We start from the raw sequence: 26,851 nt of genomic DNA on the forward strand, positions 1-26,851 counted from the left end.
AGCTCCACTTTGACTTTTTGTGATTAATTGGACTAAGAGTCTCATGGCTTTCCCTGTCCATGTTGGCTTCAAACTATGATCCTCAGATCTCAGCCTCCTGACTAGCTAGGATTACAGGTGTGAGCCACTGGCACTTGGCAACTTTTCATTGGTTAAAAAAAAAATCTAAGAAACTTATTGAAGTTTCTATGATTGTTTTTATAGTGAATATCCTAATTACTAGTAGAATTAATAATTGGTAAATCTGACTGAAAAAAACTCCAATATAGTTTAAAGGATCTCTATAAACTATAGTTTAAAAAGATGATTTAAATTATTATATTTATAATAGAATACTTAAAACCAAGTATAATGAACAAAATAGGAAGAAACGGTATTTGGTTTCAAGATTACATAGATGGTTCATCTGCTCAACCCTGGAGGAATGGAAGACTTTCAAAAACACTTTAGATACAGTGATAAAGGTAAGATGAAGTTTAAAGTACAGGATCACTGAATATGTGATTTGCTTTTTACATTGTTAAGAGGCTTGCTGTACTAAGTATAGGTTTTGCGTTTGACTTTTTAAACAGGAATAATTCATCTGCACATTTAGGTGGTGTCTATCTGTTTTTATACTGTTACTGGGGACTCTGCTTGAGCTTGACTTTCAAGAACTGCACTGCTGATTGTGTGTCACCTCCATTTTTGTTTTTTTGCTGGTTAAATGGAGAAACGAGTCTCTGGGATTTGTCTGCTGGGTCTGGCACCAAACTCAGATCTTGAGATCCCAGCTACCTAAATATAGATTATAGATGTGAGTTTAGGATTTAATATTTTTAAACTTCATTATAAAATGTATTATAGAGAACTGACCTGATTTGGAACCATTTTGAACATATCCTTTAACTTGTGTCTTCTTTTGGTAAAATGGTCATAGTACACCATGGTCAAGTATACTGTGGACCATTAGTATATGCAGCATATAAGGACATTCCTTTCCCTCTCCAGAGAACCAATTTACTAGTACACTAGAATCTCAAACACATGAGAAGAGTGTACTAATTATCTTTATATACTCATATATACTTATATATTTTAATATACTAATTACCTTTACCAATCATGTACTTCAGTGATAAGAATGAGTTTGTTTTTCCTCTCCAACCCACAGATACATTGGAAGATTATTGGTTCTCCCACTTCATACCCAGTGACATTTTGTCTAGGTGTCAAAAATATTAGATCACTTCTAGAAAGTAAACAATCCTATAATCAAGACATAGGTAAGAATCATGGTAGGAATGCTCTAATGTCACTGATCTAAAATTAAGCTGTGACCCTGTTCTCCTTGGCATTAAATAATTCTGAATCCTAATGTATTCCTATTTTGGAGATAAGAAGTGAAGGCCTACATGCTGTTGAGTGGGTTTGTTGTGTTTTTACTAATTGTGGTTTTTACATTTTTAAGTGTAGTTCCATCTTAAATGGCTTAGTAACTACCCATATAATGTCCTTGATTTTGCTTCTACCCACAGAATGTAAAATACTTGCTTGGTCCTTAGAATTAAGTTTTAAGTCTAGATTAAATTATAATGGGATTTAATTTTACATTGGTGAAAGTTTTCTCACTGATACTATTTCTCTTGTTTGTGAAATATTGCTTTGGAGTAGGAAGAACTTATGTTTTATTCCTAAATTATATGTTGATTATGAATTAGGTACTGTTTGAATTTTACAGATGAGACAACTGATGGTCCAGAAAGTTACTATTTAGTACGTAACCAGACTTTAAACACTGAGAAGAAAACCTCCTAAACCAACCATTCATAGCCTCAGCTTCCTAAAAATACTAATTAGAAATTTTATTTTTGAATATTTCATTAAAGAACACTGAATTTAATCAGTTTTTTAGGAGCAGTACTTTGTTTAAAAAAAAAAAAAACTATGACAAGTCAGCTTTCTAGAAAGTCTTTATTTTACCATTGTGAATATTTTTTTCCAGTGATCCCAAGTAATTTGTTTAATTTTATATGCCTAATTGGGATCCATTATATACCAAAGTATTCCTTACCTAAAGAAAGAAAAGCAATCAGATACACTGCAAGGATCTGGCTTTTTTTTTTTTTTTTTTTAATAAAGTATAACCTGTTATCTTAATGTCCTGGCCATTTTTTTTTAAAGTTTTTAATGTTCCAGGATGAAAAATTTTCCAACTACTTGCTTACCAAGTTACATTATCATAACAGCAGTTGTGTTGTAAAAAACTAAAATCAGGTTGGATGTACTTTAGAAAGCTAAAATGAAGCCCAATTGTGTTTGATTTTACATATCAAGTGATGGAATAGTATAAGGTTTTACCAAAAGTATAAAAGTAAAAGCTCTTAAAGGTTGATGAAGAACAATTTGTTAAGTAACTGGTGTTGAAAACATGGAATCAATCATAACCTAAAAGAAGCTAATAGTTGTTAGATCTTTTGTTACATAACTTGCAACTTTAGGTATAATGAAATAATTTGACATATTTTGAAATCTTTCTTTTTTTCTTTAAACTGGAGCCAATACAAAAAAAATCACAAAGTGATGGTTAGGATGTTCAGGTGTATAATATTTTAAAAAACTTTTTAAGTCATAAATTTCCTTTAATTGATTTTTCTCATTTCTTAGGATTTCATTCTGAGGTTTTACCTGTTGAGTGAATTGAAGGTTTTATAATTTAGTAATACTGGATTTCATGTCATTTTCAAGATGAAAATGGAAATGTAGAGTTTACTTAATTTTCATCTTCTGTAACATCTAAGTCTTCATCATCTTTGTCATCGTCATCTGCTTGTTGATCCTTTTTTAGTCGACAAGTGGGTATCTGTTAAGAATAAGCACATTAAAATAGGTTTTACAGTCATCACATTTACTTCACATTTACTTATAGGAAAAGGCACAAAGAAATATTTCAAAAAATGTCCAAATGTAATAGTTTTTAATAGTGAATATTTCCTATGAACTATATATATATATATATATTTTTGGGTTATATTTTAAAGTTGAAAAGGTCTTCATGTATCATATATGTGGCATTACAAACATTTTGAATATATACAGTAATACTATGAAGGTACAAATAAGCCAAACAATTCTTGGGGTACAAAAGCAGTTCTTGAAGAAGAAACAAAATAGACGGCAAAAACAAAGGTACTTCAAGCAGTGAGATAGACAGTGGGATAGTGATGGAAAAAAGTATGGTGATTTAAATGGAATAAAAGTATGGTGATTTAAATGGAATGAGATCAGGATCTGAATACATCAGCTGTATGTCCTGACTCTTCACTTGTTCAGGACCCTCTCTCTAAGGGTGAGTATAATCTCCTAGAAGACATTTGTCAGTGTCGTCAATGTCTGAAGACAACGGTAATCATCACCATTGTGAATGTGTTTGTGGGTAGACTGCTCTATATCTTCACAATGTACAAGACAGTCTCCCACACCTGAAGCCAAGTCAATAGAGCTAAGGTTGAAAACTCTTAAAAGCATTCCAAATTTCTGTAATTGTTAGCCAACTCAGGTTTAAATAATCAAAACTTCACATGTAATACTAAATGGAATTCATGAGGTGTTGGTACTTTGATTACAGAGAAGAAAATGAGTGCTAATAAATAAAAATAGGCTTTGAGTCGTTTATTTTAAAAACTTTTGAAAATATTTATTTCAAAATTTGAAGACTAGATAGGAAGAGCTATATGAAGAACTATAATAAAAGTCCAGGTCCATTTCAGAACTTCTGGACACAGAAAAAAATGAGGACGTTTGTGTTCTAAAAAGCCGTGTTTCTGGGTCCATAATCCATTTTTAGTGTAATTTCTTCAGAATTTATGCTGTTCATGTTAGATAACATCTATATTAGCCTTCTCTGTTTTTTACCTGTTTCAAATGTTCTTTCTGTTTAGAGCAGTGTGTAATTATAGTGAAATAACATAAAGTGCATCATTCTACAGAAAATTATGAGGTCATATGACTAAAGGTAAACATCTTTAGTACTAAACAATTTCAAAGCAGAAGCACAAAATCCTTTAACCAACAGTTTAGCTCACCTGACCTGTTCCAGATACACACTTAGCTGACAGTGATCTCTGAAGAGGTGACTTTGAGTTTGCTCTTACAATATCTAAACGAGATGAATAATCTTGTGGATACAGAGAATTTCGGAAAACCTATTGCAATGATAAAACAATGTTACAGATACGAACAATAAGCAAATGAATTCCTTTCACTTAAGATTTAAGTACCACCCCAAGGATAAAGCTTGGACTTTATGAGGAAAAAAAATTAAAATTCCCCCTCTCCCCCGCCAGTCCTGGGGCTTGTACTCAGGGCCTGGGCACTGTCCCTGAGCTGCTTTTGCTCAAAGCTAGCACTCTACCACTTTTGCTTCACAGTGCCACTTCTGGCTTTTTCTGTTTATGTGGTACTGAGGAATCAAACTCGGGGCTTTATGCATGCTAGGCAGGCACTCTACCACTAAGCCACATTCCCACCCTAAAAATCGTTTTAAGTTAGAAAAGTGAAGGCTAAGATTCTATATGATGAAAAGATGAAAACAATAACCATAGAAGAAACACTTGTGTTTTTGCCAGGGAATTACAGAAGTCTTGACTCTTAAAGTATACAAGCTAGAATGGCAGCAGTGGTTCATACTTTTGGTTCTTTTTTGTTTTGCCTGTCAGTTACAAATGTAATGCCACTGCATTACTGCTAAGGAAAAAGTACCTAAGAGTACACTGCACTCACTACAGTTTATGAATTCCAACCTCATAGGACTAGACTACCATGATTTGTCAGTTCAGTTTCCGGAAAGTGATATTTTCAAATCTTACTGTCTTAAGCTTCCCTGTTTCTCTTCTCCCATTTCTCTGAACAGATTAATAGGTAAGAGTAACAGGTATATATTCAGTTCCTTCTTCCTCAAAACTTCTCACCCTATTGTTTTGAAAATCATCACCATTCTAATCCTTTTCAGCGTACATTTTTCCTTCATCTTCAACATCAAATGTGGAAACCCGCTTTTTCCCCACAGGTTCCTTCCTTTAGAAAACAAGCATAAGTTTGGTCATTTTTTAAAAAAATTCTATTAGATGTAACTGAAAAACTTCTCAAGCAATTCTATTTCATCTCCATTCAACTAATTGGGATTTTACCCTTCTCTAAAGTTGTTCTTGCCAAAATCCATTTTGTCTTCATCTTCCCCAACCCCATTCTAAACCTTTATTCTTCCATGCCATCACTAAACTCTTGCATTGTGCTATACATTAAATATATCTATCTTACTGTTAACTTTAAATATTTCTAAGGCTTCCCCTTAGGTCATTTAAAAATAATGACCCTTAACAAGCTAGTTCTATGTATATTTTATACATTCTTCAGGAAGCCGTATTCATGCTCCAGCACTATCCGGCAAAGTTATAAAATGGTAGTAATGTTTGATATTCCTTATTGTCTTTATTGATATTCCTTATGTGTCTAGTATGCATCTGAAATGTAATTCATGTGGATAAGGAACTGAATAATTTAACCTTAGCTACATAAGCCTAGTAGCTCTTATATTGGACAGTGTAGCTCTAAATTCAATTCTACAACGAAAAACATTCCAGCTAGTAGGCCATACTATAACCTTAGGCATCCCTAATTTTTTAAAATTTTAATTTAATTTTATTTTTGTCGGTGTGGGGCTTGAAGTCTCGGCCTGGGTGCTGTCCCTCAACAATTCAGCTCAAGATGAGTACTCTACCACCTGAGCCATAGCACCACTTCTGGTTTTCTTGTGGTTAATTGGAGACAAGAGTCTCACAGACTTTGTTGCCCTGGCTGGTATCAAACTGCAATCCTCAGATCTTAAGACTCCTAAGTAGCTAAGATTATAGGCGTGAGCCACTGGTGTCTGGCCCTAAATTTTTTTTTACCTGAGATACTTCTATTTGAATTGACCGATTATGGACATTTAAAAAATTGTAGCTTCTTTACAGTTAGACTTACTTTACTGAGTGCCAAAATATATTCTCTACTGAAAAATCAAACAAACTTGTGGCTCTTGGCTATCAAGAGTCCAAATGCTTTAAGGGATATCAAGCTTATTTATCAGTCTTCTAGCCTATGTGCAGAACCTACATACAGACCCTCTGTTATATTGTTTTTGTAATCCAGTTCCATAGCTTGGGATAGATAGCAGCAAACTTACTCAAGAGCCAAGTCATATGATGTCTTTTGTTTTCCTTTGTTCTCTAGTCAGTAGCTCCCACTGTGCCCTCAAGAATAGTTATATATCACATATTTTGGGACAATGCTGGGATATTTGAACCTGGCCTCTCAGGCCTGCTGGGCAAACCTCTACCACTTGAGCTGGGCCCCAAATCATTTTTGAGATAGGATTTTTTGTTTTGGCTTGGGCTGGCCTGAACTTAGTTCTGTTCATGCTTCTGAATAGCTGAGATGCAAAGGTGCCACCACACCCAGTTTATTGCTTGAGATGGAGTTCAGATGGGCTGAACTACGATCCTCCTGATCCAAGTAGCTGTGATTGCAGGCTTGAATCACCATATCATTGTTTTTAATTCACTAATTACCAGTCTCCAACAACTAGTCTTGAGTACCTCTAGTGCAAGGAACCCTGTTTCACTTTGCAACTTCAAAGTAGATGGTGTTAAATGTACTTTTGCAAAATTAATGACAATAATCATAAATTCAGTTCCCATGTTGTGGGGGGAAAAGGGAGACCCAGACTAAAGGATGGCTCCACATACATACACATTCCTTTAAACTTAAGAGAACTGAAGAACACAAAAGGAATCAAAGGATAAAGTGTAGGAGATAAAACTTGTAACCTAGGACAATTTAGATATGTGAGCAGGTTATTGAGGGAGGACCAATTTATTTGTGTATGTTTGTATGCCTGTATTGGAGTTTATACTCAAGACCTCGTACTTTTGCTTTGCTTGCTTGGCTGGTGATATACCAATTGAGCCATGCCTCCAGCCCAGATTTTTGGTGCTGATTTTGGAGGTGAAGTCTCAGACTTTTCTGCCTGGGCTGGCAATGAATGGTGATCCTCCAGATCTCAGTCTCCTGAGTAGCTAGGATTACAGGCATGAGCCACTGCTTCCTGGCTCAAATTCTGTTTTGAAGCCAGTGTCTTAAAATGCTGGCATCTAGATGTGATATAAAAACTGGATGACTCATTAAGCAACTACTATTTGGAAAGGATCTATTTTTGTTTGAACATCCCTTTTTAAACTTTGCTAGCAAAGATGAAATAAGTTAAAAATAGGTTATATGGAGCTCTTAGGATAAGAATCTAAATCAGTTAAGTATTTCCTAAAATTAAAATTACAGGAAGAATTATTGGCAATAATACATTTGCAAAACAATCTAAGATCTCTTCTAGGACTGAATGTCAAGACATGGTATCTCTGAAATGACTGCACAGAAGTGACTTTTGAAGGGGAAAAAGGAGCAGACAAATACTTTTTTATGTAAAGAACAAATAAGGTAAGGTGGCTTATAATTTTAACTAGAGTGCTTTAACTGCACCAACTTTGCTGTTGCTGGAATAAATTTTAGTGGTTCTAATAAAACATGGATTACCTAAAAGGAAAGCAAGTTATTTCTCTGTCCCTCTCAGACTGTTTTCACTTATTGTTTCCAAGAAAATTGTGTTCATAAGATCCTTCCTATTCTTGTGACCTCTTCAATATTACTTCCTTTGATCACACACCTTTATACTTCTCTACTTCACTTGCTGGATGATATAATAACAGTTCAGGCCTATGGTTTTTTGCTCAACAAATGCTTGTCCTGTACCATTTTCAGTATTTAAACACATTGTTCTTCATTTACGACAGCCTGCTACAGGACCTTTGTGTATCTATGCTGTCATCCTCAAAAATTCTCCACTAAGCTTCTTTGATTTTCAAGACTATTTGGGACCCTCCACATAAACTGGTTGCATTAAAATTTTTTTTTAAAACTACAATAAAATATCTAACTCCTTGGTAGATTTTAAATTCCTGCTTTGACAAAACGAACTACTTTCTCAATTATAATTCTAAGAGCTTGAAGGGACTTTAGTATGGCACATCAAGGGTGTTAGAAAAGGGAGAAAGGAAGTACTTGTAAAAGTGATCCCAGTCTCACAGAAAAAGTAGGGGATCATTTTTAAACCTATCCCCCAATGCAGTGGTGTTTCTTGGAAGAAACAGTTCTTACTACTCATCTAGAACTATATTCCTTGTAGTCTTGTGTAGAGAGCTTTAAAAATATCATTATAGTCAAGACTTCTGGATGGTCTGGGATGTTTTTAATTTCAGTGTGCATCAATTTTCTCACCCAAATAAGGACAGTTAAGTGCTTATCAATATTAGTAGGTGGATTAAAATAACATAGTTGCAATGAGGAAATCATATAAGTGTTTGCTATTATACAACTGACATACAAAGGCTTGACGATCTATTTTTAAAAATATGAAAAGGAGTAAAAATTAAGAAACCTTCACCTTAGTAGGAAGCTTGTTACAGTAAATCAAACTGACAAAATAAAAATGAGAAATTAGAAAAGGTCCAGCTATTTGGGTCACACGCAATAATTTAAAGCATTGCAGTGTTCTGGTTATTTTTACCCATACAAACTAAGCTCTCTTTTAAATATTTTCCATAATAACAGAAGGACTGAGCTTAGATATGGTCCTACCTCTAAATCTTCATCCTCATCAATCTTTTGTATATTTTGGTAGGCAGCAGTGTAGACCTCTAAAGCTTTGCCATGAAATAACATTTCGATAGTGATAAATTCTGAAAATATATTCTAAAAAAAAAACAACAAAGATTTGAGTTTAAAAAATCATTTAAATCATTTGATGAATTTAGTAAATATATTCCCCCCTATAGTCTTGGCATTTTGTGAAAAACCAAAGTAAATGTTTTTCTCTAAGACAAATGATAATTAGCTAGGCTCCAGTGGCTCATGCCATAATCCTAGCTACTCAGGAGGCTGAGATCTGAGGATTGTGGTTCAAAGCCAACCTGAGCAGTAAAGTCCATGAGACTCTTATCTTCAATAAACCACTAGAAAACCAGAAGTGGCTCTGTGGCTCAAGTGGTAGAGTGCTTGCCTTGAGCTGAAGAGTGCAAGGACAGTGCCCAAGTCCAGAGTTCAAGCCACACAACCGACAAAAAAAAAAAGACATGATAATTGAAAATAGTTATAAAGATCTTTTAAAGCAAGTCCTTAAAATTATACCAAGTATTTTCTTTTCTTTTTCTTGTCAGTCATGGGACTTGAAGTCAGGACCTGGGTGCTGTTCCTGAGCTCTTTTGCTCAAAGCTAGTACTCTTGTTCACTTTGAAACACAGCGCCACTTGCGCTGGTAGTTCTCTGCCCTGGCTGGCTAGGAACCATGATCCTCAGATCTCAGCCTTCTGAGTAGCTAGGAATACAGGTGTGAGCCACCAGCAAGTTCTTTTAATACCTGCTAATTAACATTTGTGATAAAATGACTGTTATTTGGTACTATATACCCTGATACCACAAGCCTATAAGTATTTGAATTAAGTTCTGAAACTTTAATAGTTCCAACTGATGTGAAAGAATATTATGCTCTGAGAGACATGTAACTATGGATGATGACCATACTGTTATTCTGTATAGGTTAGAGGCATATAGTATACTGGACTAGCAACTATTATAATAAACAGCACTATGCTAAGATAGATTTTCAGATACCTTAGAGGTTGACTGACTGGGCTAGAACTTTTTTAGGTCTTAGTCTTCCTAAGACAGTTCCTAGAGGAAAGGAATCAGGTGCCCTCAAGGAGTGTGGAAGCTGTTAGTGACAATTAGTTTTAGTGCACAAGCAGTAATAAGCTAACTTAGAAAATATTTCTGTTGGGTGCTGGTGGCTCACGCCTGTAATGAATCTGAGGATCATAGTTCAAAGGCACTAGTAGGAAAATCCATGAGACTCTTATCTCCAATTAACCTCCAGAAAACCAGAAGTGGCTCTGTGGCTCAAGTGGTACAGCACTCGCCTTGAGCTGAAGAACTGAGGTACAGTGCCCAAGCCCTGAGTTCAAGCCCCATGACTGGGGGGGGGGGGGGGGGGGGGGAAGAGAAAATATTTCTGGTCAACTAGTATTAGAGCTTCCATTTGGTTAGTAAGCAAAAAATTGAAATGTTTTCTTTTTTTTTGTGCCCCCTCAGGTCCTGGCCCAGCTTTTTTGTTCAAAACATTTGGTGCTGTACCACTTGGGCCATGCCTGTAGTTCTGACTGACTGTTAGTTAATTGGGGAAAACAGTCTCTTGGATTTTTCTGCATGAGCTAGCTTCAAACCTCATTTCTCATATTCCAGCCTCCTAAGCAGCTTGATTATAGGTATGAACCACTGTTGCTTGACTACTGTATTTCTTTTAAAAGCACAATGTTTTAAAACAACATAAAACATACTGAAAGAAAATATGAGCAAATTTATATTCTTGAGTATGAAAAAAACCTGTCTGCCATAACACCAAGGTAGAAAACCAAAAAGACCAATCAATATATTTGAAACAAAAATAAAGCCTTAAGAGAGCAAAAAATAACATAGACAGTATTTATACAACATACTTTATGTTAATATAGTTAATATAATTACTATATATATTAGTATTATAAATTGTTATAGAAATTACATGAAAATGTGCAACAGGCCTGTTAATATAAGTATATCATGTATTTAGTTATATATAATATATACAAATTATATATTAATATATATTAATGCATTTGAATATCTATTAATAAAAAGGGTTATAGTCTCAATATAAAGAAATAATAATATAAATAGAAAAATTCTAATACCCAAGTAGAAGTTAGACAAAGAAATAAATGTATTACTAGATATATGAAACAACACTCACCCTCAATAGTACTGACAATGAAATGTGAAGAGAAATGAGATACTGTTTTACCCAGTGGACTGGCTGCTACTATTACTAATCATTGCTTCATATATACTCATGAAAAGACTAGTAGAGGCAGAAACTGGCTTGTCCATTGTAGAGAGAAGTTTTTAAAGCAGGTATTACAATCTGGTCTCTGATTTATGAACCTAGGAATGCCTACTTATTCCAAGAGAATCACTGGATCAGCACAAAGGCAAATATTCATGTTTAATGACAGAATCATCTACGGTTGCAAAAAAAAAAAACCCTTAGATTTCACCCAATCAAGACTTGTTAAATATATTGTAAAATATTATGAAGATATAAAAAAGGAAGATATAGCTCTTTTATTTCTCAACAGGAATATGTCCATGTCATTAATTTTTTTTTTTTTTTTTTTTGGTCGTGGGGCTTGAACTCTGGGCTTGGGCGCTGTCCCTCAGCTCTTCAGATCAAGGCTAGTGCTCTACCACTTGAGCCACAGCCCCACTTCTGGTTTTCTGAGAGATTTATTGGAGATAAGAGTCTTTATGGTTTTTGAGGTGTTTATTGGAGTTAAGACTCTCCTGCCTGGGCTGGCTTTGAACTGTGATCCTCAAATCTCAGTCTCCTGAGTAGCTAGGATTATAGGCAAGAGCCACCGACTCCCAGCTCCATGTCATTAAACTTTTAAGAAATGAAACAGAGTCCTGTTTATTTAAAACTATGAGATAATGGTAGTGTTTTCCTAATAGGGTGAGTGCATACAGTGCTTGAGTCCAATGAGATATGTTTGTTATTATTGCAGCTTTGTGTATGTGCATAGGAAAAAGTCTGGAAGATAAGCTAAAAAAGTAACACTTTTGAGTGAGGAGAGTACTGGATTTTTCTCTATAATTTTATGAAAAACTTGTATTTATAATAAAAATGAAGCAATTAAAATTAAATTTGTGTTTCTTGCTCATGAATCAGCCAGTTTACCCAATGAAAATCCAAACCAAAAATACTGTTTAAGCTTAGGTATTTCTCTTTTTCATGGTAGTGTGAGAGGAATTGTTTTCCTGATTCCTTTCTCAGTCACTTCATTGTTGGTACATAGAAAAGCCACTGGTTTTTGAATGTTCAATAGGCAAAGGATAGCTATAATATATAAAATAATAATATACAGAGCTCAAGACATTGATAATAACCCAGTTAATAAATGGACAAACTGAACAGCCATTTCTTAGAAAATAAAAAGGCTCATGGATACATGAAGAAATGTTCAATATTCTTAGCCATAAAGGAAATGCAAATCACAATTACACTAAGATTCTGTTTTGCCCCAGTAAAATGACAATTATCAGGAAAACAGCAACAGATGCCCTGAGGATATGGGAAATGGAGGGAAAAGGAACCCTCTTAACACTGCTGGTAGGAATGTAACTAGTACAATCACTATGGAAATCAATATGGAGTTTCCTCAAAGAACTAAAAATAGATCTATCTTATGACCCTCTATACCACTTGTTGGCAGAGACTTGAGGGAAACTAAATGAATATACAAGAATGATATCTGTATACTACCTGTATTTATTGTAAAAATTCTATAAGATGGTCACAATATTTCAGACCTTTCAAGATGATTAAAAATAAATTTCACTTAAGCCTTTTGAATTCTATGATGCTGCAAAAAAGTCTCAAAGCTATAGATATTTTTTAAAAATTGAGGCAGTTAATTTTTGTGGTGGTTCCAAATTATGGTTGGATAAAAGATAGATATTAAAAACATATTAGTGACAATGTATTATAATAAACAGCACAGATGAAAAATACTGATTTATAGAACATTTCTGGATGTGGTACTCTGGGTAAATTACATCTCTGCTTAATTTCATAATAACTATCACTTCCACAGGGCTACTACTGATGATAAAAACTTAATGTAATAGTATTGATAAAAGTCTGGCATCTAGTTGGGACTGTAGCCTCTTTACATACTATTGTGTTCATAGGAAAATAACATATTTTTCACTTGTACCTTTTTTCATAAGAATTATGGGCTAAATCAGAAAGTTACATTTTTCACAAATTTAAATAAAAAATGAGGTTAGAAAACATGTCTTGAGCCTTAACAGTTACTTACTTACCTTGATATCCTTTATTTTCTGCTTTTCAAAATTGTCAATAGTTTCCTCTAAATGACGCGTTGTTCGGGTAGCATCCATTGTAGCTCTCTGTAATTCAGTTTCTGCCTACAAAAGTATTCCCCAACCAGAGATAAAATCAAATAAGTTTATTGGTAAATATTCAGAGTCCTTGCTTTTTGGCATAACTGTAAATAATTGAACACTATTTTACCAGATAGAATAAAATGATATATAGAATAAAAAATGCATATTAAAGAACTTTAAATAACATGATTAATGATCTCAAAGAAAATAAAATCCTTCCCTTTCTCTAAAGGTATTTTTTTTCCTATCTTGGATAATTTATAGTAAAACTTTTTTTTTTCTTTTTTGTCAGTCATGAGGCCTGAACTCTGGGTCTGGGTGCTGTCCCTCAGCTCTTCAGCTCAAGGCTAGCACTCTAACCACTTCGCCACAGTGCCACTTTCAGCTTTTTCTGCTTATGTGGTACTGAGGAATCAAACCCAAGGCCTCATGTATGCAAGGCAAGCATTCTACTACTGAGCCACCTTCCCAGTCCACTAAAAGCATTTTCCATGTCTTCTATGCTTCCTCTGTGTCATTTATCATAATTTTTCTTCTAGCTCCCTTTTTCCTCATTCTTCTCCAAAGAAAGGGATTATGATTTAACAACTATTTTAATAATCTCCAACATCCCAATCTATAAAATACAATAAAGTTTATTCCAAAGGAAAAAAGTTTATCTCTTATTGTGTGGATTAAACAAAACAATCTTTGTGAAGGGCTGAGAGAAGCAGACAGGAGAAAGAGCTATAGAGATCAGTTTTCATGAGTGAAAATTACTTATTTTCTGTCGGTCGTGGGGCTTGGACTCTGGGCCTGGGCACTGTCCCTCAGCTTTTCAGCTCAAGGCTAGTGCTCTACCTACCACTTGAGCCACAGCGCCATTTCCGGTTTTCTGGTGGTTAATTGGAGATAAAAGTTTCATGCACTTTCCTGTCTTGGCTGGCTTTGAACCTTGATCCTCAGCTCTCAGCCTCCTGAGTAGCTACGTTTACAGGTGTGAGCCACCAGCGCCCAGCTTTGAAAATTAATTTTTTAAATCATTACAACATTGAAGTACTTGAGACTAGCAAATATATAACTGAAGTCACTTCCTTTTTTTTTTTTTTTTTGCCAGTCCTAGGGCTTGAACTCTGGGCCTAAGCACTGTCCCTGAGCTTTTTGCTCAAGGCTAGCACTCTACCACTTGAGTCACAGTGCCACTTCTGGCTTTTTCTGTTTATGTGGTACCCAGAGCTTATGCATGGTAGGCAAGCATTCTACCACTAAGCCAGATTCCCAGCCCTTACTTTCTTTTAATAGTTCTTCAAAAGCATAGAAAAATGTTAATGCTTCTAAGTTGGCTGACCTAGACCTCAACAATTGTAGTGCTTCAATCTCCTGAATGCAGGGATTACAAGAGTGTACCATCACATCTGGCTACATTTAATACTTCTATATTATTCTTACCAAGTAGAGTTATATATTACAAACATTTCAGCATGAGATTCTACTATGGATTCTTACAAGCCAACAATAATGTTTTTATTCAGTTTATAGCTTTATACACACACATACATACACACACATATGCAAGTCTTGATTTACACATGCTAATGTACTTATACTATTTAGATCTGTGCTGTGCAATCCATATGGTAGTCACTAGTCACAAATGACTATTTACATTTAAATTAGAAAAAATGTAAAAACTGGTTCATAGGTTACTGTAATCGAATCTCAAGAATGAAACAGTTATATATACAGTAGCTATTGGACTACTTAGTGCAGAACATTTCCAATTTATTCATATATTTCTCTTTAAACTTACCCTTCAAACAATAGTTGCACTAAACATTAGAATGCTTTAAGTAGTAACAGATTGTAAAAGCCCAATTTTCTGATAAAATTAATTCCAAAAAAATGTTTTCTTCTTTATGCTATTATTATACTTGATAAAAATGTCATCATTCAATAATTGTGGGGAAAATTACATTCAAAGTTCTAAAAAAAAGTTCTGCAACATGTAATAATTCTAGCATTTGGCCACTGCATTCTTTTCCAAGGAATATATAAATTGAAACAAGTGAAAGGGTTTACTATTAGGATCCATGTCTTGACACACCATTTTATTGCCCACCTGTGACTGAAATTTTTCATAAAGGAAAAAATGCATTTCAAATAGAATAACTTTTTCAATAAATTAAGATCTTGTACCTTTATAGAATTATATACTCTTACAATTAGCTTAAGCACCCAATTTCAAGATACTAAATACATATATATTCGATTATATCTATTTTATGGACTTGGAATTCTTTATATCAGGAGTCCAAATGTAAAATAGAGCAGATAAGCTCATTCAGATAAGAATGTTTATTATGTAAAATTTCAGTTATGTGATGTCTGCTCACCTTTTGCAGACAGTTCAAGCAGACTGCCTTCTAATTGTTGTTTGACTGTTTTTGGCTCTTCCCTCGTTTATTGATATTTTAATTTTAAATTTGTAAACACACACAGAGTTGGGCTAACATAGTAAAGCCTGGGGAAGCAGAAGCTACAATTGGGGTTCTATTTATCTTCACCTTTTATCACCCTCTGGCAACTTTATTTCTGGAAGTTTGAAATCCCTTTGTATAAGCACAGCAATTTACCCAGTCACATAGCTAGTTTTAGCAAAGAGCATATGGATTTCTAGTATTTCTTCATTTTACTGAAAACGCTTCAGAACTTTAGAATGCACCAATATGCGTAACAACTGGTATTAACTAAAATTTTAAGATATAGCTCAATGAATGCAGTTAATCAGTATATTCAATGGAATTAGGTAGTTTCAAATGAGTTATAAAGTGGGAACAGAACTGGTGCTAGAAAACAAGAAAGCAAGGGATATGATGACATCCAAAAGGAAATGTTCTTTGCCTGACTTATACAACTGTAACCCTCTGTTTTTAGCATTTTCAAAAAAAAAAAAAAAAGGCTGGTCCTTTTCAAACTGTTACAAGAAGCTTGTTCAGAAGTCACCTTGGGCTCTTTTAGGGGTAAGGAGGTAGAACCCTAAAGATTCCTTTTCTTCAACCAGAGTGACTCTATTTAAGTTTGTATATTGAACTTTAACATATTTCTGAATAATCAGTTGAATTTTAAGGGTCTTTCTTAGTAAAAATATATGCTATATTTTCTGGTTTCAGATCGTCAGAACCCCCAAGTTGTAGACATCTTGACCAAGTGAGCAAGTCAGTTGACCTCTAACTATAATCTCTGGTTGTTGTATTTATTTCCCCCTAGTGAGCCCAGACCGGTTCCGCATATGTTATAGCACGTCCTCCACAGCAGTGCTTCTAACAGAGCATCACAGAAGTCTTTGTCTTAAAAATACCTTTCTTTCTGTATTGTGCCAAAATGAATATTCAGTTACCAACTGCTCAAGCAAGATGTTACATTCTACCTGCTTTTACACACCTCTGTCCCTAGGAAAAAACAATTTTTATCTCTGGCTTAATTCTTAATTAACTAATTTGGCTTGTGCCTGAGGGAGATTTATGTGTCAGTCATGAATTTTCCACCATTCTCTGGAACAGACTATAATTTCCAGTTTGAGGTTTTAAGTCTCAATAATTGGCTAGATGTTTCTGTCCCAGCCTCCGATAGGCATTCCTAGTCTTATAGCTGCCCATTTTTGTTTAGTATGAGGTTGGGCTTATATACCTTTGGTCCACGGGATGAGGGACCTGACAACTGGTCCAGCCCCCAAATCACTGCTCAAGGGTTCCCTTCAGGAATGAAGGTGTTCTGGAACCTCAAATGCCCCCAAAGAGCCACTCCTCTATGTGGTTTCTGGCTGAGCTGGGTAGTTAACAACCTTAAGGAAGTAGGAAGGAGATACATGTAAGGAAGAAAAAGAGGGAAAAAGAGGTAGCAGGGATACATTAGTACTTTCTATGCAGTCCTCGCTGCTAACACTTAGCAACTATTCTATATTTTTGTTAGCCATGAACAAGGCACATTCTAGTTTAAGAGCTTGTTGTGTTTACCAAAAGAATCTTATTATAGTAGATATTCCTATTTGGGTCCCTTTGTGCTCTTTCTGGACTTCGTTATACTCTTAAGTGTTCTACCCTTGAGATTTTTTTTAGCCCAAAATTGTAACTGGTTTCATGTGAGTTTCTTTTTAGAGAATGAAGGGAATTATTGTGGGATTTATTTCCTTTTCTCAAAAATACAGCAGCGGGCATTAATACATTAGTACTAATGGAAGGTCCTTAATTTTATAATTAATATTTGGTTAGCTACCATGTGAAAAAAAATGTCAGTTTTGAACTTAATCTGCAAATGTATTTATGAGTGGATTTTTTTGGGAAAATTTATTGGAAAAAGAATACAAGGATATTGTATTACATAGGATAATCGCTTTATGATTATCTAACTTCCATAGGAAGGATTCCTATGTATTGCATACCTTAACATTTTTTAAGACAAAAATTCAAAGGATACAATTACATGACGATCAGATGGGTTTCGTTGACGTGTTCTTTCTAACTGAGTTAACTGTTTAGCTTCTCGATTCCTTGCTGTTAATGTTGCTTTGAGGTCCTCCTGAAAATAGCATTATTTTAAAATAAAATGTCTGATTTAAGAAATGAAATATAGTCTGTTTTAAGAATGGAAAAATGTCTTTTTTGATGTAGGCATCATAATGTGTATGCATGCATGTGTATATGTATGTATGAGAGATTATTTCTTTAGCCATCTCTCAAATGAGACAATTTCAACTTACAACCATAAAAATATATACATATAATTTGATTATAGTGATGGTTACATTCAGATTTTTTTTTCCTGTGATAGGGCCTCACTTGTAGTTCAGGCTGGCCTTGAACTCTCAATATTGCCTCGGCCTCCTAAATACAGAAATAACAAGCATATGCCACTATACTTGTCATACTCATTTAAAAATCTCATTAGCTGCTTTAGAATAAAAATATAGACACATTCACTTATTAAGATAACTTGTCTACTATAAATATTAGATATTTAAATTTTAAATAGTAATATCCTTGCTGCTACAGAAATATACTACTAACTCTACTAAAAAATTTCATTATTCTCAATGATGCAAGAAACTGTCTTTCAGTGCTATGTAAAAAAATTGCTATATGTTACTTTATAATTTTTATTGAAACTATAGTTGGAAAACTCACAATCAACCAGAATACTAATAATGACATAAAAAAATGGATTTACTTACCCTTTTCATTTTTACAATGGTTCCATAAGCTTTCAAAGGTTCAACTACTTTGGCTTCAAGTCTTTCTACCTATTGGAAATTATTATAAAATATAACTGAAAAGAAAGAGATATCAAAACTTAAATACTGAAATAAAACCTGTGCTGTTTAACCTGAAATAATTACTGTTCATATTTTTAAAAATTTCAAATTAAAATGACACTGCTTAAGACATTATGAGTTAACAGATTATCACCAGAAATTGATAAGACTCACAATCTAAACTCAAACACATTTGAAAACTTAAGCTACGCAGTAACATTGAAAACATAAAAGATGGGGCTGGGAAGGTAGCTTAGTGGTAGAACGCTTGCCTAGAATGCATGAAGCCCTGGGTTTGATTTCTCAGTACCACATAAAGTGGCTCAGGTGGTACCACCTTCTAGCCTTGAGCAAAAGAAGCTCAGGGACAGTGCCCAGGCTCTGAGTTCAAGCCCCAGGACTGGCCAAAAACAAACAAAAATCAGAAAAGAAAGCTGGGCACTGATAATATCTTATATTCAGGAGGCTGAGATCTGGAGGATTGTATTTTGAAGCCAGCCTGAGCAGTAAAGTCTAAGAGACTAACCAGAAAAAAGGTTGGTGGCTAAAGTGATAGAGTGCCAGCTGAGCAAGCAAGCAGCCCGGATACAAACCCTAGTTGCAACAACAAAAAAGCATTTGGCATCAAATATGATGAGGAGCTCATCCTTGCTACAAAATTCTTTTTCTTTTTTTTTGTCAGTCATGGGGCCTGAACTCTGGGCCTGGGCGCTGTCCCTCAGCATTTCAGCACAAGGCTAGCACTGTACTGCTTGAGCCATAGTGCCACTTCTGGCTTTTTTCTTTTTGCTTATGTGGTGCTGAGGAATCAAACCCAGAGCCTCATGCATGCAAGGCAAGCACTCTACCACTGAGCCACCTTCCCTGCCCCTACAAAGTTCTTTTTAACCTCAAAGTATTAGTTGTTTTTTTTTTGGGGGGGGGGGGTCCGGTCGTGGGGCCTGAACTCTGGGCCTGGGCACTGTCCCTCAGCTCTTCAGCTCAAGGCTAGCACTCTACCACTTGAGCCACAGTGCCACTTCCGGCTTTTTTCTTTTTGCTTATGTGGTACTGAAGAATCGAACCCAGAGCCTCATGCATGCAAGGCAAGCACTCTACCACTGAGCCACCTTCCCAGCCCGACAAAGTATTAGTTTTTTAGTAAGTTTTAAGACAACTCAAATTTTAAGGCAGCCACCATTTACCACAGTGTCAGATACTGTTTATGAACTCTAATAGCTCAACCTTGTAGGAAGATTAAAGTTGAAAGATATGGCATACTGGAAACATTAAAAAAAAAGAAACACTATCCAAAAGTAAAAAGCTTCAGATTATTGTTTCAACCATACGATTTTTCTTTGCATCACTGCTAAGTTGTAAAAGCTTAAAGGTGGTTAGTGTTATTGATCTCTCAAACTGTATGGCTGACCATTTTTATAATTCATAAAGGATCACAGAAGACACTGAAGAGCTTTTTTTAAGGCAAGTACATATTTAAGTATAGCATAAGAAAAACAACTTTAGACATTAACTTTTTTCCAGGACAAGTAATAAATATGAAGACATATTGCTTAACATGAATAGGTGGTATTTTTAAGCAAGAAAAAAACTTTTAAAATGACACATATTTACACAGTCAATGAGTACATTTCATTTCATATTAGTTTTTGTAAACAAAATGTTGTATGGATGCTTCCTTTTAAAAGGTTGTAGGGCTATGAAAAAAAATGAAGTTCCCATCAAGCACTTAAAATAGTTGGAAGGGACTGGGAAGGTGGCTCAGTGGTAGAGTGCTTGCCTCGCATGCATGAGGCCCTGGGTTCGATTCCTCAGCACCACATAAACAGAAAAAGCCAGAAGTGGCACTGTGGCTCAAGTATTAGAACACTAGCCTTGAGCTGAAGAGCTCAGGGACAGTGCCCAGGCCCAGAGTTCAAAGCCCCACAATCAACAAAAACAAAAAATAAAATAGTTGGAAGCCTAAAGTCAAAATCATAAATATCCAGTAGGATGCAGTCTATACCACTAATAATACATATGCTGATTTCCAGTGTAAGGGTTATTCAAAATTTTTCAGTTCTACCTTTCATTGCCTACCTTTTGTCATTGTTCATTAGCACTGCACCATTTGGTAAGCAAGAGAAATAAAAGAACAAAAATGTAAATCAAGTTGCTTTGCTATTTGATAAATAGCATAAAAGTTTTCTAAAGGAGGGGCTGGTTTGGAGGTATAGCTTAAGTTCAAAACCTAGTGCTGCCAAAAAAACTTTTCTAGAAGGGCTAAATTATTTGACTGAAAATTTAGAATTATCTGTGAATATAAATTAGTTTTGAAACTCTCCAGTTATATATAACTGAGAACTGCTTATTATAGAAGAGATGTAGGACATTTTTTTCTAAAATGTAATCAAGTATGATTAATAGCTGCTCAAAGTTTTGTTTGCATTAGAAGTGATGGTTTCAAAGATTAATATTCTTATTTTACTTTTTGATAGTTAACACTTATGTTTTCAGCCTTAAAAGAACCAAAAGACAGGAGTAGGAATGTGGCTTAGTGGTAGAGTGCTTGTCTAGCATGCATGAAGTCCTGGGTTCAATTCCTTAATACCACATAAATAGAAAAAGCCAGAAGTAGCACTGTGGCTCAAGTGGTAGAGTGCTAGCCTTGAGCAAAAGAAGTTCAGGCTTAGTACTCAGGCCATAGTTCAAGCCCCAGAACAAGCAAAAACAAAACAAAACAACCCAAAGTCCAGATGATTGAAGTACAAAAAGAGTAATGGAATTTAAAATGATGTACAGGCCTGTAATCCCAGTACTCTGGAAGCAGGGGCTGGAAGATGGCATGTTTGGCACCACCCTAAGATTACATAGTGAGATCCTGATTAAAAACAAAACAAAAACTGGTATTTCATCCCTTGTCACACAAAAAATACAACCCGACCTTACCTCACAAGGTCTCACTAGCAGTTTGCCTCATGATATAAATAAGCTTCCCCAGTGGTCAAATTTCCAGAGTATCAGCAATATCTTATTAACCTATGTATTCACTGATTCATAATATTACCATTCTTAACATTTTCCATCTGGTATATAGACCCAAGCAAGGCACAAGACACGCTTCTGTTCTTTTTAAGTATAAATGCCAAATGAAGTGGGCTAATTTTAAGACTTCAAAAGATGCCCCAAGCCCAGCGCTGTGGTTTACGCCTGTTATCCTAGCTATTCAGGAGGCTGAGATCTGAGGACTGCCGTTCAGAGCTGGCCCTGGCAGGTAACTCCGTAATTCTTATCTCCAGTGAACTCTGAAAAATCTGGAAGTGGTGCATTGGCTCAAACAGTGCTGCAGAGCGCTAGCTTTGAGCAAAAGAAGCCAGGGGATAGAGTCCTGGCCTAGAGTTCAAGCCCCGGGGGTGGGGGAATAGGAGGGAAGAAGTCGCCCTAAAGTTTAGAAAAAGCAAGATAAATCACAAAAGGTTTCCCTCCAATAGGCATTAGGTTACTGACAAGAAAATTCCAAGTTGATTACTGTGGATTAACCCCTATGGTTAGGTAGATTCAGCCCACTGCTTAAGTGGCGTGCCCTCACTCCATACCTCAGCTTGGCGATAATCCTGAAGTTTGGCAAACTCATCAGCAAAGTTTTTCAGGCCTTGCTTTAGGTTTGGAGTCTCTGTAGAGGCATACACGTTGATTTCATTCACTAGGAGGTCTGCTTTGTCTCGCAGTCTGGCAGTTTTCCGCACATAAGCAGCAAAGATTTGGCACAGCTCTCCAAAATGTTTCTCCACATTTGTGACAGCATCTTGCAGTTGTCTGGTTTGAGCGTCCCTAGAGAAAAAGGTGACACAAAAAGCAAAACATTCTCCTTAGGGATGAGATGGCTGCACGTTCATCTAGGCAAGCAAACGATCAGGCTGTCTGCATGCAAAACCTCCCAAAGATCCCCATCTCCAGGAGAGAGCACTGCTCTCCTCCAGGACCCCATTCAGGCCTGGCCTCGGGATGCGGGCCCAGCAGGCCCAGACCGAGGCCCGGGGTGGGCCTCCCCGCGGAGGGATGGCGGCTGCTGGGCGCTGCGCCGCCCGGGCGTCCGCTACCTCCAGACTTACGGAGCGCCCCGGGCGTTGTGGGTCGGGGCAGCCGGCTGGGCCCAGGCTCTCTCGGCTGCGGCACTCACTGCACCCAGGGGAGGTAGGCCCCAGGGCGCAGTGGGCTCCGAGCAGCCTCCAGCTCAGGGTCGGAACCGGACGCCGCGGCCTAGGGGGAGAGGGGCGTAGAGGCTCCGCTTCGCCTACCCCAGCCCTCGCCTCGCGTGAGGGCGGCCCTGGGCGGCTAGGCCCCGGCTGTTACCGGCTTTCCAGGCTGCGCCTCAACATCTTGCCTCGCGCACCGCCGGGGGACCCTGGGGCTTGGAGCCCAACCACCGGCGCTCGGAGACGACCCGGCGCGCGCCACGGCGCGACCCGCCGCTGCCGGGAGCCGGGGAGTCTGGCCCGCGCGCCGCCGCGGAGCCCGCCCGGGAGTTTCTATGGAGACGCGGCGCGCGCTCCCGCAGCCGCGGCGCGTGCCCCGCCAGCGCGCGGGAAGGGCGGCCAGGCGAGGGCGAGGACGCGGCCACCCCTGCGGACCGCGGAAGGGGAGCCGGTGGGCTTTCCCGCCTTCGGTTCGCGCGGCCCCGAGCCTGACGCCCAGTCGCCGCCTGTCCTTCCAGGGGTCGGTGAGCCTAGCCGGGAAAGCCAGTCCGCCCGCGGGGGGCGCCGGCGCAGCCTCGGTCGGGGTGAAGCGCCGTACGTGCCCGAGAAGAACACGAAACAAAAGAGCTGGGCTTCCCACCTCATGTTTTACTGCTCGCTCCTTCGGCCGGCTTTTATTGTGGGAAGGGTTGTGTGGGGAAGTGAGGCGCTGGGAATGATAGGCCCGAAGCAGGCTTCCCGTCCTGCAGGCCCGAGCGCACCGACGCGCCCGCGGCGGCCACGCGTGCCACCGTGAGGTCACAAGCGCCAGCCTTCCCGGTTGCCTGGCAACGCCGGCGGCCTTGACGTTTGTGCACGCCGTGCCTCCAGGCCCACCAAGGTCTCACTCAGGCTTTGCGGTCCCCCCCCCCCTCCCCGCACGCCTGGCCCATCCATCCAGGTGGCGCACCCGCCCTTCCTTCACCTGGACTGACCCTGCTCACTTCCCCTGTCTAGCAAAGGAAATGTGATCTTCAGTACTGCGCGCAACCCCAGCACGGTTTATTTTGCACAAATGCGTGTGTCCTTTGGTGCTTCTGTTTGAGAATCTGCAAGTGGGAGAAAATGCAATATTGTTAGTCTTTCTCAGTCTGGTTATTTCATTTTTTTGGGGTGGGGGGTCAGGTTGTGGGGCCTGTTGAACTCTGGGCCTGGGCACTGTCCCTCAGCTCTTCAGCTCAAGGCTAGCGCTCTACCACTTGAGCCCTAGCGCCACTTCCGGCTTTTTTCTTTTTGCTTATGTGGTGCTGAGGAATCGAACCCAGGGCCTCATGCATGCAAGGCAAGCGCTCTACCACTGAGCCACCTTCCCAGCCCCTGGCTATTTCATTTCACAAGATGATTTTGAGTTCCATCCATTTGCCTGCAAATGACATAACTTCAGTCTTCTTTATGGCTGAATAATAGTCCTACACACACAAATGCATGTACATATAGATGTTTATATATATATCACATTTTCTTTGATGGACACCCAAGCTAATTCTATAGTTTAGAAATGACTTGGGATTTTTTAAAGTATATATATTTTATTGTAAATATACTGTACAGAGATACTGTACAGAGGGGTTACAGTTATCTGAGTAAGGTAATGAGTACGTTTCCTTTATAGCATTCTTATCCTCTCCTTTGTTTTTCCCCTACTATCCCTTCCCTCAGCACCTCCCTAACTCCTCCCTCTCTCCCCCCCCCCTCGCAAGTTGTAAAGTTCGTTTCCAACATAATGTCTTGTACATCTATCTCATTGTTATGATGGGTGAACCTGTATCCTTGTTTCAGCATTTTGTTATTTCCTGTCCCCTCCCCAAATTAGAAAACACTATATACAAGATGAAGGGCACCACAACAAATATACTGAAAACGGGTTATTCCATGGAGGAAGAACATACAAAAGAAACAAAATAATCACATATACATTATAAGTACATTAAAAACAGCAGCAAGAAAGATAAAACCTCTTGTGTCCCTATCTTGGGGTTTATTTCGTTAGGAAATGGAAAGACTTGGACAAGATTATATTGTGAGGCAAGCCAGGCCCAAAGAAACATATGTCCCATGATTTCCCACATTTGCAACAATTAGTATACCTCTAGGATAATCTTACCAGACAAGTAGAAAAGGTCAAATGCTACCTACATATGACCATATAAGATGATGCTAGCGAAGGGATTTTTTTTTATATATATATAGAGAGAGAATTCTTTCTATGTAGCCTAGGCTGGTACTTGCTGGGAAGCTCAGGCTGGCCACAAACTTGATCCTCCTGTCTCATTCTCCTGAGTGCTGGGGATGACAGACAGGAGCCACAGACAGGTTTCTGAGTGGGATGGTGGTTCTTGTTCTGTTCAGCTGGGCTCTGTCCTTCCTTTTTGGTTAGTTGATGGGTCTGCTGCTGGCTGGATTATTTTGAGTGGTGGTATGGTTTGGATATGGTTTGAATGTATACCCCAAGGGTTCATGAGGTGGCTGCTTGGTCCTCAGTGTGGTAGTGGGAGATGGTAGACCTCGAAGATGTGGGGGTGTTCATGTCCTTGGAACAGGATTAGGGATTAGTTCTCTAAAAGATTGTCACAAAAGTTAAGTTGGTCCCACTCAAACAGCTTTTCCTCCCTTTTAGTCTGTTGCCCATGGCATCTGTCATAAGAGTCTCACTAGAGCTTGAGTCAATGTCAGTACTACGCCTTCAAACCTCCAGGACTGCAAACTAAATAGCCCTCTATTTTGAGTCACTTAGCCCACTGCCTCAGTCATTTCATTATAGTAATGCAAAGCAGACCAGTATAGATAGCCCCACTTCTGTGTCTTGAGATAGGCGGCCTATCAGCAGGAGCCAGATTAGCTGGCTTCCTTATGTAGCTTAAGAGTTTCCAAACTGCAAGACTACCTTGTGGTGCCTTTAAATCCCCACTTTCACCATGTCTTTTGATATTCTGTTGGTTGATGCAGGTCATATGGACCAGACCAGCGTCAGATGATGTGACCTCAGAGGAGAGGGAGGTGACTGCTTCCAGGTGTGCCAGTTACCTAGGTGACGCAGGTACTGGGAAGAGACTTGTGCAGGAGTTGGGGAGGCTAGGGCCTGCATGGCCAAGAGCAGACCTTACACATATCACTCTGCAATTAGCCTATTTGTGTTATTTGTGTCCCTGCTACCTCTTTCTCCCTTGACTAGAATATAGTCTCTGTAAAATTATCCTTCTAGCTTGTATACATTTCATACCTAGCACTACTGCTGTACTAGACACATGGTAGCTACTCAGCAACTAGTTGAATGTATCAATGAATAAGTAAGTAAATGAGTGAAAAATCCCATGGCACAGAGGCTCCCCTGTGTGGGGAAATGGAAGGAAGCCAGTGAAGGAGAGGAAGTAGCTATGGGATGCAGTGGGAGGGTAGGTAGAGGCCAGGTTACATAGGGCATTTTGGCCATGCCATGCAATCTGGAATTTGGCTCTTGTGAGATGTGAGACTTGAAAGGATTGGGACTCTGGATGGCCATTTTCCCAGTAAAAACTCTCAGATTGCCAAGGGGTCTCCAGAGAGGCCAATCAGTTCTGGCTTTACAGGAATTCAGATTTCTCTCCTGGGTGTAGGCTAATTCAACCCTAAACTGGCTGGGAGGCTGGGGTAGACTAATGTTATGCAACTTGTAAGCTGTTTACTGTTTAGCTCCAGTTCCCTGGATAAGGAAGTCATCCACCACTTGTACACAATATATTGTCACTGTAAGAATCCATCACGTCCATCCCAGGGGACCGCGCAGAGGCAAGCAGGCACAGGAGAAAGATCATTCTAAGGTTTATTAGAGGGGCCATATTTCCCAGGAGAGGGAGCACAAGACATCCATCCCTATCCCGGTAGCAGGATGTCCTGGCGCAGGTAGGTGCATGCACAAGTGGGTCTGGGTGGAGAGATGGAGTGGCCAGCTGCATGGCAGGAACTCCAGGGCAGGGAGGAGCTCAGGTCTGGGTGGAGCTGAGGACCAGAGGTGGGGATAGTGCTAACAGTCACATGTTGATGTTTATACCTCACTTTCTTTTCTTTTCTTTTTTTTTTTTTTTTTTTTGGGTCCAGTCGTGGGGCCTGAACTCTGGGCCTGGGTGCTGTCCCTCAGCTCTTCAGCTCAACGCTAGCGCTCTACCACTTGAGCCACAGTGCCACTTCCGGCTTTTTTTTCTGCTTATGTGGTGCTGGGGAATCGAACCCAAGGCCTCAAGCATGC

The 26,851-nt window shown here is 38.3% G+C and overlaps 1 protein-coding gene across 3 annotated transcripts; it reads right to left on the reverse strand.

Annotated features, from left to right (window-relative positions):
* Nucleotides 1-1,939: 1,939 nt before the first annotated feature.
* On the reverse strand, nt 1,940-23,313 carry Cibar1 (CBY1 interacting BAR domain containing 1). 3 transcript variants are annotated; one of them, XM_042673233.1, is made up of 9 exons: nt 23,231-23,313; nt 21,991-22,225; nt 18,338-18,406; nt 17,584-17,685; nt 15,230-15,235; nt 13,048-13,152; nt 8,710-8,823; nt 4,065-4,184; nt 1,940-2,842 (listed from the first exon to the last, which is right to left on the reverse strand). In XM_042673233.1, exons 1-9 carry the CDS (start codon nt 23,233-23,235, stop codon nt 2,753-2,755), a joined length of 846 nt encoding a protein of 281 aa, XP_042529167.1. In that variant the 5' UTR covers nt 23,236-23,313; the 3' UTR covers nt 1,940-2,752. The 3 variants fall into 3 exon arrangements, with proteins under 3 accessions (XP_042529167.1, XP_042529170.1, XP_042529168.1); XM_042673236.1 differs by lacking the exon at nt 23,231-23,313 and adding an exon at nt 22,748-22,887; XM_042673234.1 differs by lacking the exons at nt 15,230-15,235; nt 17,584-17,685; nt 23,231-23,313 and adding an exon at nt 22,748-22,866.
* Between the last annotated feature and the right edge of the window lie 3,538 nt (nt 23,314-26,851).

Source organism: Dipodomys spectabilis, unplaced genomic scaffold (assembly GCF_019054845.1).
Source record: "Dipodomys spectabilis isolate Male_0828 unplaced genomic scaffold, ASM1905484v1 ptg000783l, whole genome shotgun sequence".
Lineage (NCBI taxonomy): Eukaryota > Metazoa > Chordata > Mammalia > Rodentia > Heteromyidae > Dipodomys > Dipodomys spectabilis.